Here is a 15,478-nt window from a genome sequence, read left to right as displayed (position 1 = left end):
GTCTGACTGGAACCAGTACCATCCAGTGGAGTCTGACTGGAACCAGAACTAGAACCACCCAGTAGAGTCTGACTGGAACCAGAACTAGAACCATTCAGCCTTGTGATGCTATGTCTTATGCCGGAATGCAGGCCTGCTTTCTGTTAGCTCTCTTCTCTCTCTCGCTCTTTCTCTCTCTTTCTTTCTCTCTTCGTGTCTCTGGCGTTGTTGTTGTTGTCTCTGTGTCTGTAAAGGCTCTAGCCACCCAGTCTCTGTGTCTGTAAAGGCTCTAGCCACCCAGTCTCTGTGTCTGTAAAGGCTCTAGCCACCCAGTCTCTGTGTCTGTAAAGGCTCTAGCCACCCAGTCTCTGTCTGTAAAGGCTCTAACCACCCAAGTCTCTGTGTCTGTAAAGGCCCTAGCTAACACTGATCAGCTGCTCGTATGGCTCCAAGGCATCGTCTAAGTTAGCGCTTTGAGCCTAATGTATGAAAATCTTTTGGGTTTTACAAATAAAGTTATTATTATCAGCATGTTATTAAATCAGAAACTTTGGGCCATGTGTGTGTGAGCGCCAACATTTGGTGCTGTGTGAAGTGGTGAAGGAAAAGGGAGGAGTGGCAGTGCTCTGGAGCCCCAGTGTATCACAACTCTCTCATTATGGGACCCCCTCTCCTTCTCTCCATCTCATCCTTTCTTCTCTTCCTTCCTTCTGCACCAAGCCGGCCATCCCTGTCTCCTCCACATCAGAGTGGGTATAGTGTTTGATGGATGCTGGTGGCTACATAGCTAAAGGCGGCATTTACTTTTTTTGAAGGAATACTTCATTCATTTTTCTCATGCTGTTCTATCAAAGAGATGGGAATATGTGACCGACCGGCTCGTTCGGTCTTATGTAGCAAAATTTGAAATAGTGTTTTTTACATTGGATAAAAGTAGAGGCTCAGAGCTAGAAAATGGTATATCATACTACAGTTGAGGAACAATGGGAAAGTAATTTTGCTTTGAAAGTTGATAAACATGTAACCTCACTTTTGAGAAAACAGCCCTTGAATGTTTTGGTACACCTACTTTAGAGCTCTTCTTTGTCTACACCCGTTCAGCATCGTTCACACCCTCTAAAGCCTTAGCTCCACCCATCTCTTTAAGGATTCACATGTGAGACCATGTACAAAACAACCAAAGGTTTCAAGGCTAAAGGCTGGTTTGTACTACGGGTGTGTTCGTAAATTTAATCTTGAGTGCCAGAGTGTGCTCAGAGTGCGCTCTGGGCGTTCGTAAACTTAGAGCGTTGTCAGATTGTCTGTTCGTAAATTCAGAGCGTTTCGCTCTCGGAGCATTCAGAGTGCACACTGGACACTGGCCGAGGAGTAGGGTTGGTCCGATCGTTCTGACCTAACAACAGCAGTCAAGTACCCAAGTTAACTGGCTAACGTTGGCTAGCTTGCCAGCTACTTCCAGACACATAATGAGAGAACACCTCACTCTGACTATTTTACTCGCCCTCGCAGAGCTGGTTAGGCTGTTATCATGTTATCCAGAGCGTTTGTGACTGCAACTACTTTTTTGTCAATGTTTACTGACACCGGCCTTATTCAACGGGTGCTGAGTGTTCGTAAATTCGTCAGTTATTCTGCGCTCTGGTACACTCCAACAAGAGTGCTCAGAAATTGGAGTAGATAGCCAGAGCGAATTTACCGGCTACGTCTATCGACAGTTGTTGCAGTGACATCATTAACATTCTATTGAAACGGTTACTTGCATAGAGTCTTTTGGTTAGACATGTAGCTAGCTAGCTAAACAATGAACCATAATCCCAACTCATAACGTTACTACCCTGCATGAATCTGCATGTAGCGAACCAACCAGGTTCAATGTTATCTAGCTAACATTAGGCTATAACTAGCAATGCAAATAGCTCTGAGATACAAATAATATAACAACACAGATCATACACGTAACATTAGCTAGCGAGCTAGCTAACATTAGCTAGCTAACAGTACACTAACTTGAAATGAAAATGACTTTCTGACAAAGTTAGAAACATGTAATATGTGAATATGTAGTTAGCAAGAATATCACCCATATACATGGATGGGCTCTTCTCCTTCTTCTCCTTCTCCTTCTTCCATGGATGCCATGGTTGCCCTTAGTTTGAAGATGTAATCCAGAGACAGGTGTTTTATACAACAGCCTTCTGTGTGTTCTCTTATCAACTCCGTCTGCATATTTGCAATCAAACGGCAGAATTTTCTCCTTCTCCTTAGCTATCATACTCTAATTCCACTGATTTCAAAACCTGGTCCTCCAGAAAGTGTAGAGCAGCAACACTTATGCAGTTCTACAGTACGTGATATCTTAAAAGAAAAAAGCCCAGTAAGAAAGGATAACCAACACATACTGACCAGCTCATGTTATAGACAGAAGCGTTCTACATGGCAGGTCAATCCAAACTCATGTCTCGGCATGTCCAGCCCACTCATCTCAGCCAATCATGGCTAGCGCGAAGGTTGCTGACTTTTTCTGTGGCTAAATCAACTAGGCTTGTAATTTAACAGTTGTATTCGTATTTACAGATGGCATACAAGTTTGTTATTAAGCACATGAAAGTTCACATGTTCCAGAAGGCATTTCTGCCAAAAAAAAACGCATTTTTAGCAAAAAAAGAAAAAAAGTTTACATTCAATTGTCTCTCCTGTGAGGTAGTGACTCGCAACATACGCCTAGTTTCCTGAAACGAGTCACATATAGTATGAGAGGGACAAAGTAACTATTTGGACAACAAAGTACTATTCCATACCTATTTCACCACCTCCTTATCCTTTATTCTGCTTACTCTCTATATCCTGCCATCCAGCTAATCTCCTTCTCTCTTCATCACTATCCATTGGTGTAGTGGGAGGGTATGCGCAGGTATACGCCATGTACCCACTTATTTTTCAGTGGGAATTGAGTATACTCACTACTTAATCCCCACTGATACGTGTCAAAGTAGTGATAGTGGAGGTATACAGCGTATCAATGAATAGGGCTGATGGAACTGATCGGAATGTTTAGCTTAAAAATGTTGATAAACGATTATTTCTTCACATTTTAGGCGTAGCAATGTAACGCACGGTGGTAGGCCTACGCGTGAATGATCCTAAATGCAATTTGCGGGGAAACACCGATCTAAAATGCCAGCGGTTTTGTGGACAGAGATAGAAATATCCATTAGAAAGAGGGGGGGATTTAAAGATGCAACAAACTATAATGGGTTACTAATATGATTAGGATCATGTCTTTTGGCTGCTAGACAATGAAAGAAAGTTTAATGAAAACCAATAGCCTAGAGCAGGAGAACTCATATGAGGAAGTCTATCAAAATAATTGCCTCCACCCTTCTATGGGATTTTGGCTATAAACTACTTTGAAGCAAGGTAAGACATGCCTCAAAATATGAAGTAAAACGTCCAGGTTTCAAACAGAATATAGTGATGCTAATGATAGGCCTACTCGTCTTCTGGTAGATGGAAAGGCTTTCCCAAAAACATTCTCTGTTAAACTGCCTACCTGTCAGAATGATATCATGATTATTTGCATCAATACAGTGGCCGTTTATTTTGCAAACTCCATCTCATGTGCTACAGAAATAATGCAAACCAAACAACAGTGCTAGGTGCCTGCACACTTGAATTAAAGGGTAACTTCACAAAAAAAATAAACATTCTTAGATTTTTCACAGACCTCAAAAGTGGTCTCCTGATGTGGCATTGTTGTGGACTTGGAACATAATTAAAAAAGTTTTTCTGTAAAAACAAAGTGTGACTTTGAGAACGAAAACCTGAAAAAATGTAGACAAATCTGAAACGGATTAATTTCTGACTCAGTTGACAGCCTCATTTATCTATTTCAATAGTTGGCCTACTATTAGCCTACTTGCACAGTTCCGCTTGGATTGGCCTGATTGTGAAAGACCAATATGGGATTTATCATTTTAGGTCATTCAGAGTGTATGTCACTGTTTCTCATAGAATTTCTCACACAGGGCGCCTTTCCTTCACCGGGCTGGCTGTTTGCAAAATGTTGGGCAAAATTAGAGTATTCTCAATTCTCCAGACACTACTACATCACTGTCACTATCTGATTTCTCTCTTCTCTCCCTCTCTCTCCTCTCCTTCTCTCCCTTTCTGCTTGTCCTCTACCAATTTGACCATAGGCAGTACTTCAGTCTCTTAGGGGTTTTGGAGAACTCGATCGTGACTTTGTAATTGTTAGCAGCAGTCAAAGAATCGCCCACCAAAACCAGCCCAAGTCCTTGCACTGTTTTTTCTTTCTTAATTTTAGACTTATGGAGCGATTTCTGTTCGCCAACTGTACGTCCGTGCCCCCAAGACCAGCTTAACTACAGACTTCAAGAAAAAAACAACTCAAACATTTGCCATCCATCCATTTTGTTCCTCTCCCTCATCGTCCCACATCCTAGAGTCTGACTGGAACCTTTTTTCCCTCTCTCTCTTTCTTTCCTCCGCCATTCCATTCCTCTGCGCTCCCCACTAACCCACTCTGCCCAGCCCTGGGTTGTGTGTGTGTGTGAAACCACAGAGCCCACTGACTAGCTGCCTTTCTTTTCAGGGCTCTTAGTCCTTCCCCAGCCTCCTTCCCTTCCTCTCTCCCTCCTTCATCTCTCATCTTCTGTTTCCTCTCTTGTCCCACAGCTTGTCTCTGATCTCCAGTCTTCTCTACTCACGCACGCGCGCACACACACACACACACACACACACACACACACACACACACACACACACACACACACACACACACACACACACACACTTTTCTACTATTCTACAGTTGCTACTCACCAGTAGTCCTCTATCCATGGTGTTTCATCTTGCTATTTTGTACTTTCGAAAGGATTCAAGGCTCCAGTCATGAGGATGTACCGTATAGTAGCTGTGATCAAAGTGAATAGCTGCAGAATGTTCACTCAGTTATTGTTGTCAGGTGAAAAGGTCAAAGGTGAAAGAGGAAAGTGTGACCTCCACCCCACCACCACCACCAGCGCATTGGCTTTAGCAGCACCCTAACCGAGGCCTTGACTTAGGGCTTACCCTTCCAGCACTACCACATCTGAGAGGGCTTAGCATTAGATCAGTGCATCAGCACAGACTGCCTTACACTGTACGGTTGACAAGGGGCTGTATGTATCAAGCCTCTAGGATCAGGTGCCCCCCTCTCCATGTTGTCTTATTCATTGTGATCTAACTGGCAAAACTGATCCTAAATCAGCACTCCTACTCTGAGACGCTTGATACATTTTGCCCCAGCATTACAGGAAGACTGCTGTGGGGGGCTCTATCGTGTGTCTACTGGCAACGTGTGTTTGAGACACAACTCAACACACACAACACACCCAGTGAACATTTGCGATCTTATTGGACAAGTTATGGTAGTAGGCTACTTGTTCTGTTTCAATGTATTTTTTCCTGTTTGGTGCCTACTGAACGGGCCCCAGGTGTTGTTTTCCTGTGTTGTCCAGTGAGGACTAGTTAGGACCTAGAATGGAGGATAGGGCTAGTGTTAGTTATGAGATTATTTTTCACTCTGTGACTCTGATTTATAAATGTTTGGTTTATTGGTGTAGCGGAGACCCCCTCTGAAATATGCTTGTTAAAACCAGGGCCCCCGTAGAAGAATGTTAGTTTCTGAAGTGCCTCATATGTTGTCCATACATGCGCTCTCATGTAACCACTGGAATGCCTTTCTTGTCCTCATGTGGTTGGTATGATATGATACCATATGATCATGCTATGTACTCATTAGCTTTGAAGTTGTAGACACACACAAACACTATATCAGGTTAGTAATTTATGCTGTCAAATGTATCATTAGCCCACATTAAAAAATACTACAGTTTACTATAGAATACTACAGTACTTACTATAGAATTATAAGGTAAACTGAAGTATACTGTAGAATGCTATACTACACACTAGTATCCCTCGATCATGTGTAGTACTTACTAAAGAATGTTGTAGTATACTGTAAAATACTATATTAAATACTAAAGTATTTTCCACAAAAACACTACACTTTTTTAACTATAGTAAATACTACAGTATTTAATTAGCATATATCCTGCCCATTCCCCTCCCCATATCGCAATGTGTGCCATAAGTGAGAAGTCTAAATGCCAAGTGGGGGGCTCTACCGTGTGTCTACTGGCAAGGTTATGGAAAAGAGCAAAAGCTCTGAATTATCCATTCAGACCCCTGTCCTACCTACCTATATTATGGAACATTTAGTAGGTTTCCTGAAGGCAAAAGCCTCCACTTTTATGTCAAAGATAATAAAACAGAAACAATGTAGTAAATACTACAGTCATTTTTGCAAAAACACCACAGTAAATACTACAGTATACTACAATCCGTATATAATAGTTTTATTTTACTACAGTATTTATACTATAGTTAACTAAATACTACAGTATACTACAGTGAATACTACAGTAAAGTCGATTAAAAAATACTTTAGAATGTATACCATAGTATACTATAGTATTTTTTTCATATGGGAGCCTACTGAACATTTTCTTTCCTCACAGAATTTGTTATGTCAGCTTGCTACAGAAGAGGACAGTGCAACACATATGTTAGTGAAACATATGGGCCTGTCACCAAAGGAATACAGTGTAAAGGTTCTAAGAAAGGTATGAATGCTTGTTGATGTTCTTGCACATTTAATGAAGGATCTTATTTAAAAGGTCATATATTCCATAATATTTATTTACATGACTGTGTTGTGTGTGTGTGTAAGTGCGCCCGCATATGTGTCTATGCATGTGTGTGTGTATGTATGTACTGTAACTTGTCCTTCTGGCTGGTCAGATGGTGTTGTTGCTAGTGGAGGAGGTTGGGGAGAGCTGCAGCAGTTTGGCTGACCCTAACCCGAGGTACTGCGTCTGTTCCTCTTACTCTCCACCACCTGCACTGTCCCAACTCTAGCTCTGTTCCGTTCCCCTGATATCACCCCATTTCCCCCAGGTGTTCGTGTGACAGCGTTCTTGCTGCATCAGTGGCATGTGTCCCCCTGGTCACATGTCCTGAGACTGCTCCTCTCATTGGTGCGTTGCTGCAGCGGCCGATGACCTGCGATAAGGCAGCCCTCAGCCAGGACTTCCTGGATGCTGTAAGCTCCGCCTACTCCAGGTAAGGACGTAGGGTGTGAAAACATTCTCCAGCTGCTTACCCCCTCAGTGTTTTGGAGCTCAGAAGGAACCAGAGAGCTGGAAGTGTAGAAAACAAGAATGCTAGTGAACACAAACCCATCATGCAGTAGTCTTTCTAGACAGACTGGTTGCTTCCGGCAATGTACCAATGCTCCAGCTTACACCTCTGTAGAAGTTCCGGCGTCAGTTGAGACAGAGAGGACGAGTCGGAAGTGGGGAGCGCGTCACCGGTAAGGTCACTGCCGTATGCGCTTGTTTGCCTAGCTAACCATGAGCACAATTCCCGCCCGCGTTTTATGCCCCGCCTACCCAAACTTGTTGGGAGAGTTCCGTCTGAAGATGAACCTCCTGGGAACAAATGTTTTTCCCCATTCAAAATGTCAGAGAGAAGCCGACATTCTCCCCAGACCTTGTGCCGTTGCCTAGCTCACGTTGCTCCAAGGTCTGGGATATCCGATACTCCTCATGCCGCCATGTCACACTCCCTGAGGCTTGAAGGAGTGTCACCACCGGGCCAACCACACTGCTTCATTCAGTACATCTTGTTGACTGACATCGTGTGTGTGTGTGTGTGTGTGTGTGTGTGTGTGTTGCAGAAAGTGTGTGTCTCTGGAGGCCCAGGCAGTGGTATCTCTGTGGTGCCATAACCTGGCCAGCCTAGAGGGGGCAGTGATGTCTCTACTGGACTCTGTGCTCTCCAACCCAGCCTCCACACTGCACAACCTAGAGAACACCATCACTCACTCACTACTGGTATGTATTTTGGAGAAGGTAGAAGTTACCTCTAACCAATGATACAGGGTCAGATATGCCCCCCTCCCCCCAATGGTATGTAGAGAATTAGTGGAAGAGTAATATGATCCTAGATCTGTGGCACAGGAGGTTGGTGGAATCTTAATTGGGGAGAACGGGCTCGTGGTAATGGCTGGAGCGGAATGGTATCAAATATATCAAACACATGGTTCCGGCCATTATTCTGAGCCCCTCAGCAGCCTCCTGTGATCTGTGGTCAGGGGCAACTTCTACCTCGACCGAGAGTGATTGGGGCCCTACAGTGTACACGCAGGAAAGCACAGCATATACAGTATAGATGTACTTTAATCCTGCAGCTTCCTCCATCACCCCCTTCTCATATCGAGTTAAATCTAAGCTGCTCATCAGTTATGTTGGAGAGAGGGGACTTCTGTAAACAATTCTGTCTCTCTGCACTGTGTGTGTGTGTTTATTTACACAAACTACTCCTTCGTCCATCCCTCACTCCATCTCTCTCTCCATCCTGCCTCGATCTGTTTATTTACTCTACCACATCCGTCTGCTGATTGGCCTGTCATTATCACGTTGTTGTTTTACACATACACGCGCCTTCAACTTTGTTTGTTTGAGTGCGTCTGGTTGGCTGCGTCTGTCGTAACTCGTTAACAGCGAGGGGAGGCTTAGGTTGTGTTTCACTTAGCCTTTCTGTTTGTTTGGATCATGGAGACATGTAGAGGTTGTGCGTGTGTGTGTGTCCCGTGTGTGTTTCCGTGTGTTTGTGTGCCCGTGCGCCCACGTGTTTGTTTGTACGTGTGAGTGTGTGAAAGGCGTAGGAGCTGACGGGCTCGCCTCTCTCCCTCAGTTGTTTAAACTGCAATCAAAAATGGGAAATAAAAATTTGTATCGCATTCTTGTTTTGAGCTCTTTCTCCCTCTTCCTCCCCCAATAACAATACACAAGGCCTTCCTGGGCCCGGCTGGGCTGCCAACAACAGGATGTTTGGTGCGTGCTGTAATTGAACCTCCTTAAAGTGTTAGTGGAAGGTATGGAGGAGGACGGTAAAAACCCATCTGTTTTCACTAGGGGAAACCATCATCCCTCAATCACACACACATGCACGCACACTCACACACACCTTTTATATGGCTCCAGGATTGTCGTATTTGATCTTTCATTTCTTAAACTGAGCAGAGGAGAGGCGACGTACTACATGAGAAATATGTATCATGATTGATTATGGGAGTCCGAGGATGGGAAGTTCAGTGTAGGGAATAGGTCTTGGGTAGGATGGTGCAATGACATAACATGAACACTAGAGGGGGCTAGTTACTTTTACAAAGACCACCTCCCATTCAGTATCTGCTACAAGTTTAGACACAGTTCTAGGATCAGCTGATCCTCTCTAAATCTTTCTCAACCATTGGTGGAATGGAAGGTAAAACTGACCGTAGATCAGTGGCTAGGGCAGTGTCACTACTCTTGCCTCTCTGCTTCCAGGGTTGGAGCAGAGCATCAATAAGGCTGTCTCTAGCATTGGTCTGGTCTCGCGAACCTTTTACCTTCTAACCTTTGTGTCCCAAATGGCACCCTATTCCCTATGTAGTGCACTGCTTTTGACCAGAGCCCATGGGGGGGGGGGGGGGGGGGGGGGGGGAGATGAAGGTTGGAGTGATGGTGGTTGGCGTCGGGATGGGTCGACAAAGTTCTGGAGGTAGTTTGAAATATGCAATCAGCATTTTTCCACAGATCATCTCGCTCGCTTTCTTTCTCCCTTCTTCCCTCCCTCTCTCATATAGGATCAAAGCCCAGAAGAGACATGTGGTCTTCCTATATGAAGGGTTATTGCTATGAGAGGAACTGAAGGTGGCATGTTTTTACTGCCATCTAGCCCATGAGAGGGATGGAGGAAGCATAATTAAGGTTGTTCTGGGGGTAAAAGATGCATGGAGAGGACGCGAGGAGAGAGAGAGGCACGCATGTACAGTGCAGCTGTTGAATGTTTTCGCAGGGGCGTTTTTAAAACGTGTTAAATCTAAAACACATGATGGCACGCTGCGTTACGAGATAGAGAGAGAGAGTAGTATAATGGTAAACTAATGGTAAGGAACAGCGTGTGAAAATGGGGAAGTGTCATTTTGACGAGGGTAGACGGCGCAACAGTGACACCAAATGGTGTATGAGATGAATTGATCCATACAGGCGGCTCCTGATATGTAACCATGTTTGTGTTTGTATGTGTTTCAGCCTAAAGCCTGCTCCCAGCACAGCTCCATATTCTTAATAGTGAACGACATCTTCAGGTGAGCCATTGGGACGCTTCATTCACACAAGTGAATAAAGTAGATATACAATATTCCTACTGTAAACAATTTGATTACTCACTGATGTGTATATGTGACCGACTGCCCCGATTTTATTTTTTTAATTTGTTTTATTACATTGGATAAAGGTAGAGACTCAGAGCTACAAAATGGTATATCATACACTACAGTTGAGGAACAATGGGAAAGTAATTTTGCTTTGAAAGTTGATCAACTTGTAACCCCACTTTTGAGAAAATGGCCCTTGAATGTTTTGGTACACCTACTGGAGAGCTGTAAACCTCCCCAGCCACATCTAGCTAAGTGGATGGGTCACTATTGTCTAGACATGTTCATGAAATACAATAGATGGCCGTAGTCACCACCAGACACACCTGGACTTGATGGGCCATGTAATCATCTGGAGAAGTGGAGTCTTCTGTTAAGACATGTAGCTAGCTAGCTAAACAATGAACTGTAATCATCCCAACTCATACTACTACCAATACAAACATTGTCATAGCTGTAGTATGAATTTGCAGGTAGCTAAAGCTAACCAACTAGGCTCAATGTTAGCTATCTAACATTAGGCTATAACTATCAATGCAAATGGTTTTCTGATTCAAATAATATTACTACACAGATCATACACATAACGTCAGCTAGCAAGACCAGCAAGCTAACGTTTGCTAGTTAGCTAGCAGTACACTTTAACTTGCAGTGAAAATGACTTTCTGACTGAATTAGAGGGTAGCCTAGTGGTTAGAGCGTTGGGCTAGTAACCGAAAGGTTGCAAGTTCAAATCCCCGAGCTGACAAGGTTCAAATCTGTCGTTCTGCCCCTGAACAATGCAGTTAAATAAAGGTTTAAAAAAAAAAAATGTCCAGCCATATCCATTATCTCAGCCAATCATGGCTAGCGTGAAGGTTCCTGACTTTTTCCATGGCTAAACCAACTAGGCTTGTAATATAACAATTTTATTTGTATTTGCGGATGGAATACATGTTTGTTATTAAGCCACATGTTCCAGAAGGCATTTCTGCCAGAAAATGCATTTTGATAAAAAATAAATGTTTATGTTCAAATGCCTCTACTGTGAAGTAGTGACATGCGTCATAAGCCTACCTTCCTGGTAAAGGCTAATTGTCCTGCTCTGCTCTGTGTAGGTCCATGCTGGTACAGGTGGAGGGGAACCAGACTCTGCTCTCTCTTATCCACACCTTCACCCTCTGTTTCCTCAGGGAACTGGCAGCCCTGCAGCCTCAGGTATGAAGGCTCCTAAACATAGAGATATAATTAGTAGAATGGCCTTGGAACCTCTAGGCAATTTGACTGGTAAAGTCATGGGTGCACTCAAAATGGACGCCAGTCCACCCATTATGGCATCATTGACTTGAATTGGGCGACCCATTCTAGTGGTTTTGTTTCTGTGGGCACAACAGTCATAGGTAGCCTAGACTACAGCCACGACTACAGGATGTGTTACCTGAATATATGACCTCCATCTCAACTCTCAATAACACATCAATCTACATACCACCCCATACTGCACCACCAAGCACACATACACACACACACTCACCCTTATCCCTTAGCTTCTACAAATCATGAGATAGAGCTCACCCCTATTTGAACTGTACAGCCAGCCACACCTTAGCAGCTATAGGGGACCTCCATCCATACGATCTTCAGTGTAGTCAGTTCTCCAGGACACTCTTTATTGTCCTCTTTCTATTCTAGCAGTAATTTGACAGTATTTAGGTCGGTATGTACAGTTGTGATTTTTAGATGTATTGCATTGTTGTCTTGCTAACTCGACTGGAGGGCACTGACAATGTTCTGCATTGTATTATAGGTTAACTTTGTCTGTTGCCTCTTACCTGTGTGTGCGCGCGTCTTCTTTCAGGAGTGTGTGTCCTTGAAGGCCTTCTTCCCACACACACCCCAGAGCTTACTGGCCCCTCTGCTGACCCATCCTTCAGGTAGGATGCGTGTGGGATCTCTTATGTGTAAATCATTTTTACCCTCTGAGTGAATGAATGGCTTTCTGTGTCTCACCAATCAATAACTGTTATAACATCCGTGTAACAGCTACATTAAAATCAGTAAGTGATTAACATTTTTATTTTAGTAATTTAGCAGACGCTCTTATCCATAGAGACTTACAGGAGCAATTTGGGTTAAGTGCCTTGCTCAATGGCACATCGGCAGATTTGTCACCTTGTCCGCTTGGGGATTCAAACCAGCGACCTTTCGGTTACCGGCCCAATGCTCTTAACCACTAGGCTACCTAATATGGTACTTTGAAAAAGGTAAAGTAGTTTTCTAATTTCATTATCCCTCTCCATCATCAATACTCACAAGATCATATCAGTAACTGAGCTTTATCCTCGGTTACCCTTTACTCAATATATCTGCTTTCATCACAGTAATGTTTAAAGTGATCAAGATCAATCTCTACTGCGCTTGGATATTGGTCTATTTGTGTAGGGGAATGTTTCATCACAGAATGATACAGTTATCCAAATCTGCCAGAGTAGTCTAGGTCTAGGCTATACCTGTATACCTGTATGAGTATGTTGAATGTTCTAGGATGGCAGGTAGCCTAGCGGTTAGGGCCAGTAACTGAAAGGTCTGGTTCGAATACCCGAGCCAACTCGGTGAAATATCTGTCGATCTGCCCTTGATCCAGGCACTTAACATAATTTGCTCCAGGGGCGCCGACCTACTATGTCTGACCCTCTAAAACAACTAATTTCACCGCAAAACAACTAATTTCACTGCACCTATCTATTTTTTTCTGAGGTATGTTTAAGTGTGTGGCCAAACCCAAGTACCCCGCAGGCATGGCTTATTGACGTCTAGCATTGCCGTTTAGGAACATGCTGGCTACCAGCCAACACCCAAAGTTAATCATTACACACTGTGTGTGCGTGCCTGCCTGCCTGCTTGTGTGAGTGATTGAGTATTTGCGTGCGACCAATTGACACCAACGCATGGTTTGAGTTATGCATCCCTCATCTCCTCCCCCCCCCCAGAAATGGCCCAGGAGGCGTGGCCAGAACACCTGGCCTGGATCACTGCATCACTACAGAGACTCACTGAGGAAGAGGAGGAAGAGGAAGGCAACAGGTGAGAGGGGAATACCTTTGGCTTTTCATTAGTCAGGCACAGAGTGCTGAAGTTGGTTCAGTCAGTCTAGCAATAAATATGAACAAGTATAAATGTGTAATAGACTGTACAACTTTGAACTTCATTTTTCAAGTTGATTATGATCTGTGTGTCTGGGAGTTGTTCATGTTTTATGAGGAATGTCTCTTCAGCTCCAATTATGCGGTTCCCAGCATCACCTCAGCTCTATTTTCTCTCTCCGCTGCTGCTTACATGATATTTTCCCCCATATACAGTTGAAGTCGGAAGTTTACATACACCTTAGCCAAATACATTTAAACTCCGTTTTTCATATTTCCTGACATGTAATCCTAGTAAAAAGTCCTTAGGTCAGTTAGGATCACCACTTTATTTTAAGAATGTGAAATGTCAGAATAATAGAGGAGAGAGTGATTTATTTCAGCTTGTATGTCTTTCATCATGTCCCCAGTGGGTCAGAAGTTTACATACACTCAATTAGTATTTGGTAGCATTGCCTTTAAATTGTTAATCTTGGGTCAAACATTTCGGGTAGCCTTCCACAAGCTTCCCACAATAAGTTGGGTGAATTTTGTCCCATTCCTCCTGACAAAGCTGTTGTAACTGAGTCAGGTTTGTAGGCCTCGCACACGCTTTTTCAGTTCTGCCCCCAAATGTTCTATAGGATTGAGGTCAGGGCTTTGTGATGTCGACTCCAATACCTTGACTTTGTTGTCCTTAAGCCATTTTGCCACAACTTTGGAAGTGTCCTTGGGGTCATTGTCCATTTGGAAGACCATTTGCGACCAAGCTTTAACTTCCTGACTGATGTCTTGAGATGTTGCTTCAATATATCCACATACTTTTCTTTTCTCATGATGCCATCTATATTGTGAAGTGCACCAGTCCCTCCTGCAGCAAAGCACCCCCACAACATGATGCTGCCACCCCTGTGCTTCGTGGTAGGGATGGTGTGTTTCGGCTTGCAAGCCTCCCCCTTTTTCCTCCAAACATAATGATGGTCATTATGGCCAAACAGTTCTATTTTTGTTTCATCAGACCAGAGGACATTTCTCCAAAAAGTACGATCTTTGTCCCCATGTGCAGTTGCAAACCGCAGTCTGGCTTTTTTATGGCGGTTTTGGAGCAGTGGCCTCTTCCTTGCTGAGCGGCCTTTCAGGTTATGTCGATATAGGACTCGTTTTACTGTGGATATAGATACTTTTGTACCTGTTTCCTCCAGCATCTTCTCAAGGTCCTTTGCTGTTGTTCTGGGATTGATTTGCACTTCACACCAAAGTACTTTCATCTCTAGGAGACAGAACGCGTCTCCTTCCTGAGTGGGATGACTGCTGCGTGGTCCCAGGGTGTTTATACTTGTGTACTATTGTTTGTACAGATGAACGTGGTACCTTCAGGCATTTAGGGAGGGAGGGAGGGAGAGAGGGAGAGAGAGAGGGAGGGAGAGAGGGAGAGAGGGGGAGAGAGAGGGAGAGAGAGGGAGAGAGCTAGTTTAATTCCCTGTGTGTGTGTTGTCCTCCCGTCCTCCAGGGGTCAGTGTGGAGTATTTGAGGCCTGGTTCCTGCTGGTGCAGTGTGCTGACTGGTTGGAGGTGGCCAGCCAGCTACTGGTCTCAGCCAGACCCCAGGCCTTTGGCCCCCTGCTGTGGCTCCTCACCTTCTACCACCACCCTACCAACAGAGGGCACCACCGGACACAGCAGCTGGTATGTACTGGCTGGCTGGATGGAAGGGGTTACTGTTGTCAACTCCCTCGATACATTGAGTATACCAAACATTATGAACACCTTCCTAATATTGGGTTGCACCCCCTCCCCTTTTGCCCTCAGAACAACCTTCATTTTCTGGGTATGGACTCTACAAGGTGTCGAAAGCGTTCCACAGGGATGCCCGGCCATGTTGACTCCACAGTTGTGTCAAGTTGGATAGATGTCCTTTGGGGGGTGGACTATTCTTGATCCACACGGGACAAACTCAGCAGCGTTGCAATTCTTGACACAAACTGGTGCGCCTGGAACCTACTACCATACCCCGTTCAAAGGCACTTCAATCTATTGTCTTGTCTCAAGGCTTAAAAATATATATATTT

At 44.1% G+C, this 15,478-nt stretch overlaps 1 protein-coding gene across 4 annotated transcripts in view; it reads left to right on the top strand.

Moving 5' to 3' along the window:
* fancc (FA complementation group C) overlaps positions 1-15,478 on the top strand; it is a 45,738-nt gene that overhangs the window by 27,347 nt on the left and 2,913 nt on the right. For all 4 annotated transcript variants that reach the window (XM_029716512.1, XM_029716511.1, XM_029716514.1 and 1 more), the window contains 9 exons: positions 6,564-6,668; positions 6,847-6,911; positions 7,003-7,167; positions 7,784-7,940; positions 10,185-10,240; positions 11,407-11,506; positions 12,147-12,222; positions 13,279-13,372; positions 14,921-15,095. In XM_029716512.1, coding sequence (XP_029572372.1) covers positions 6,564-6,668; positions 6,847-6,911; positions 7,003-7,167; positions 7,784-7,940; positions 10,185-10,240; positions 11,407-11,506; positions 12,147-12,222; positions 13,279-13,372; positions 14,921-15,095 — 993 coding nt within the window. The remainder of the gene's footprint in view (positions 1-6,563; positions 6,669-6,846; positions 6,912-7,002; positions 7,168-7,783; positions 7,941-10,184; positions 10,241-11,406; positions 11,507-12,146; positions 12,223-13,278; positions 13,373-14,920; positions 15,096-15,478) is intronic.

This window comes from Salmo trutta, chromosome 27, assembly GCF_901001165.1.
Source record: "Salmo trutta chromosome 27, fSalTru1.1, whole genome shotgun sequence".
Classification (NCBI taxonomy): Eukaryota; Metazoa; Chordata; class Actinopteri; order Salmoniformes; family Salmonidae; genus Salmo; species Salmo trutta.
The sequence above is the reverse complement of the archived record's forward strand: the minus strand, read 5'-3'. Positions and strand labels throughout refer to the sequence as shown.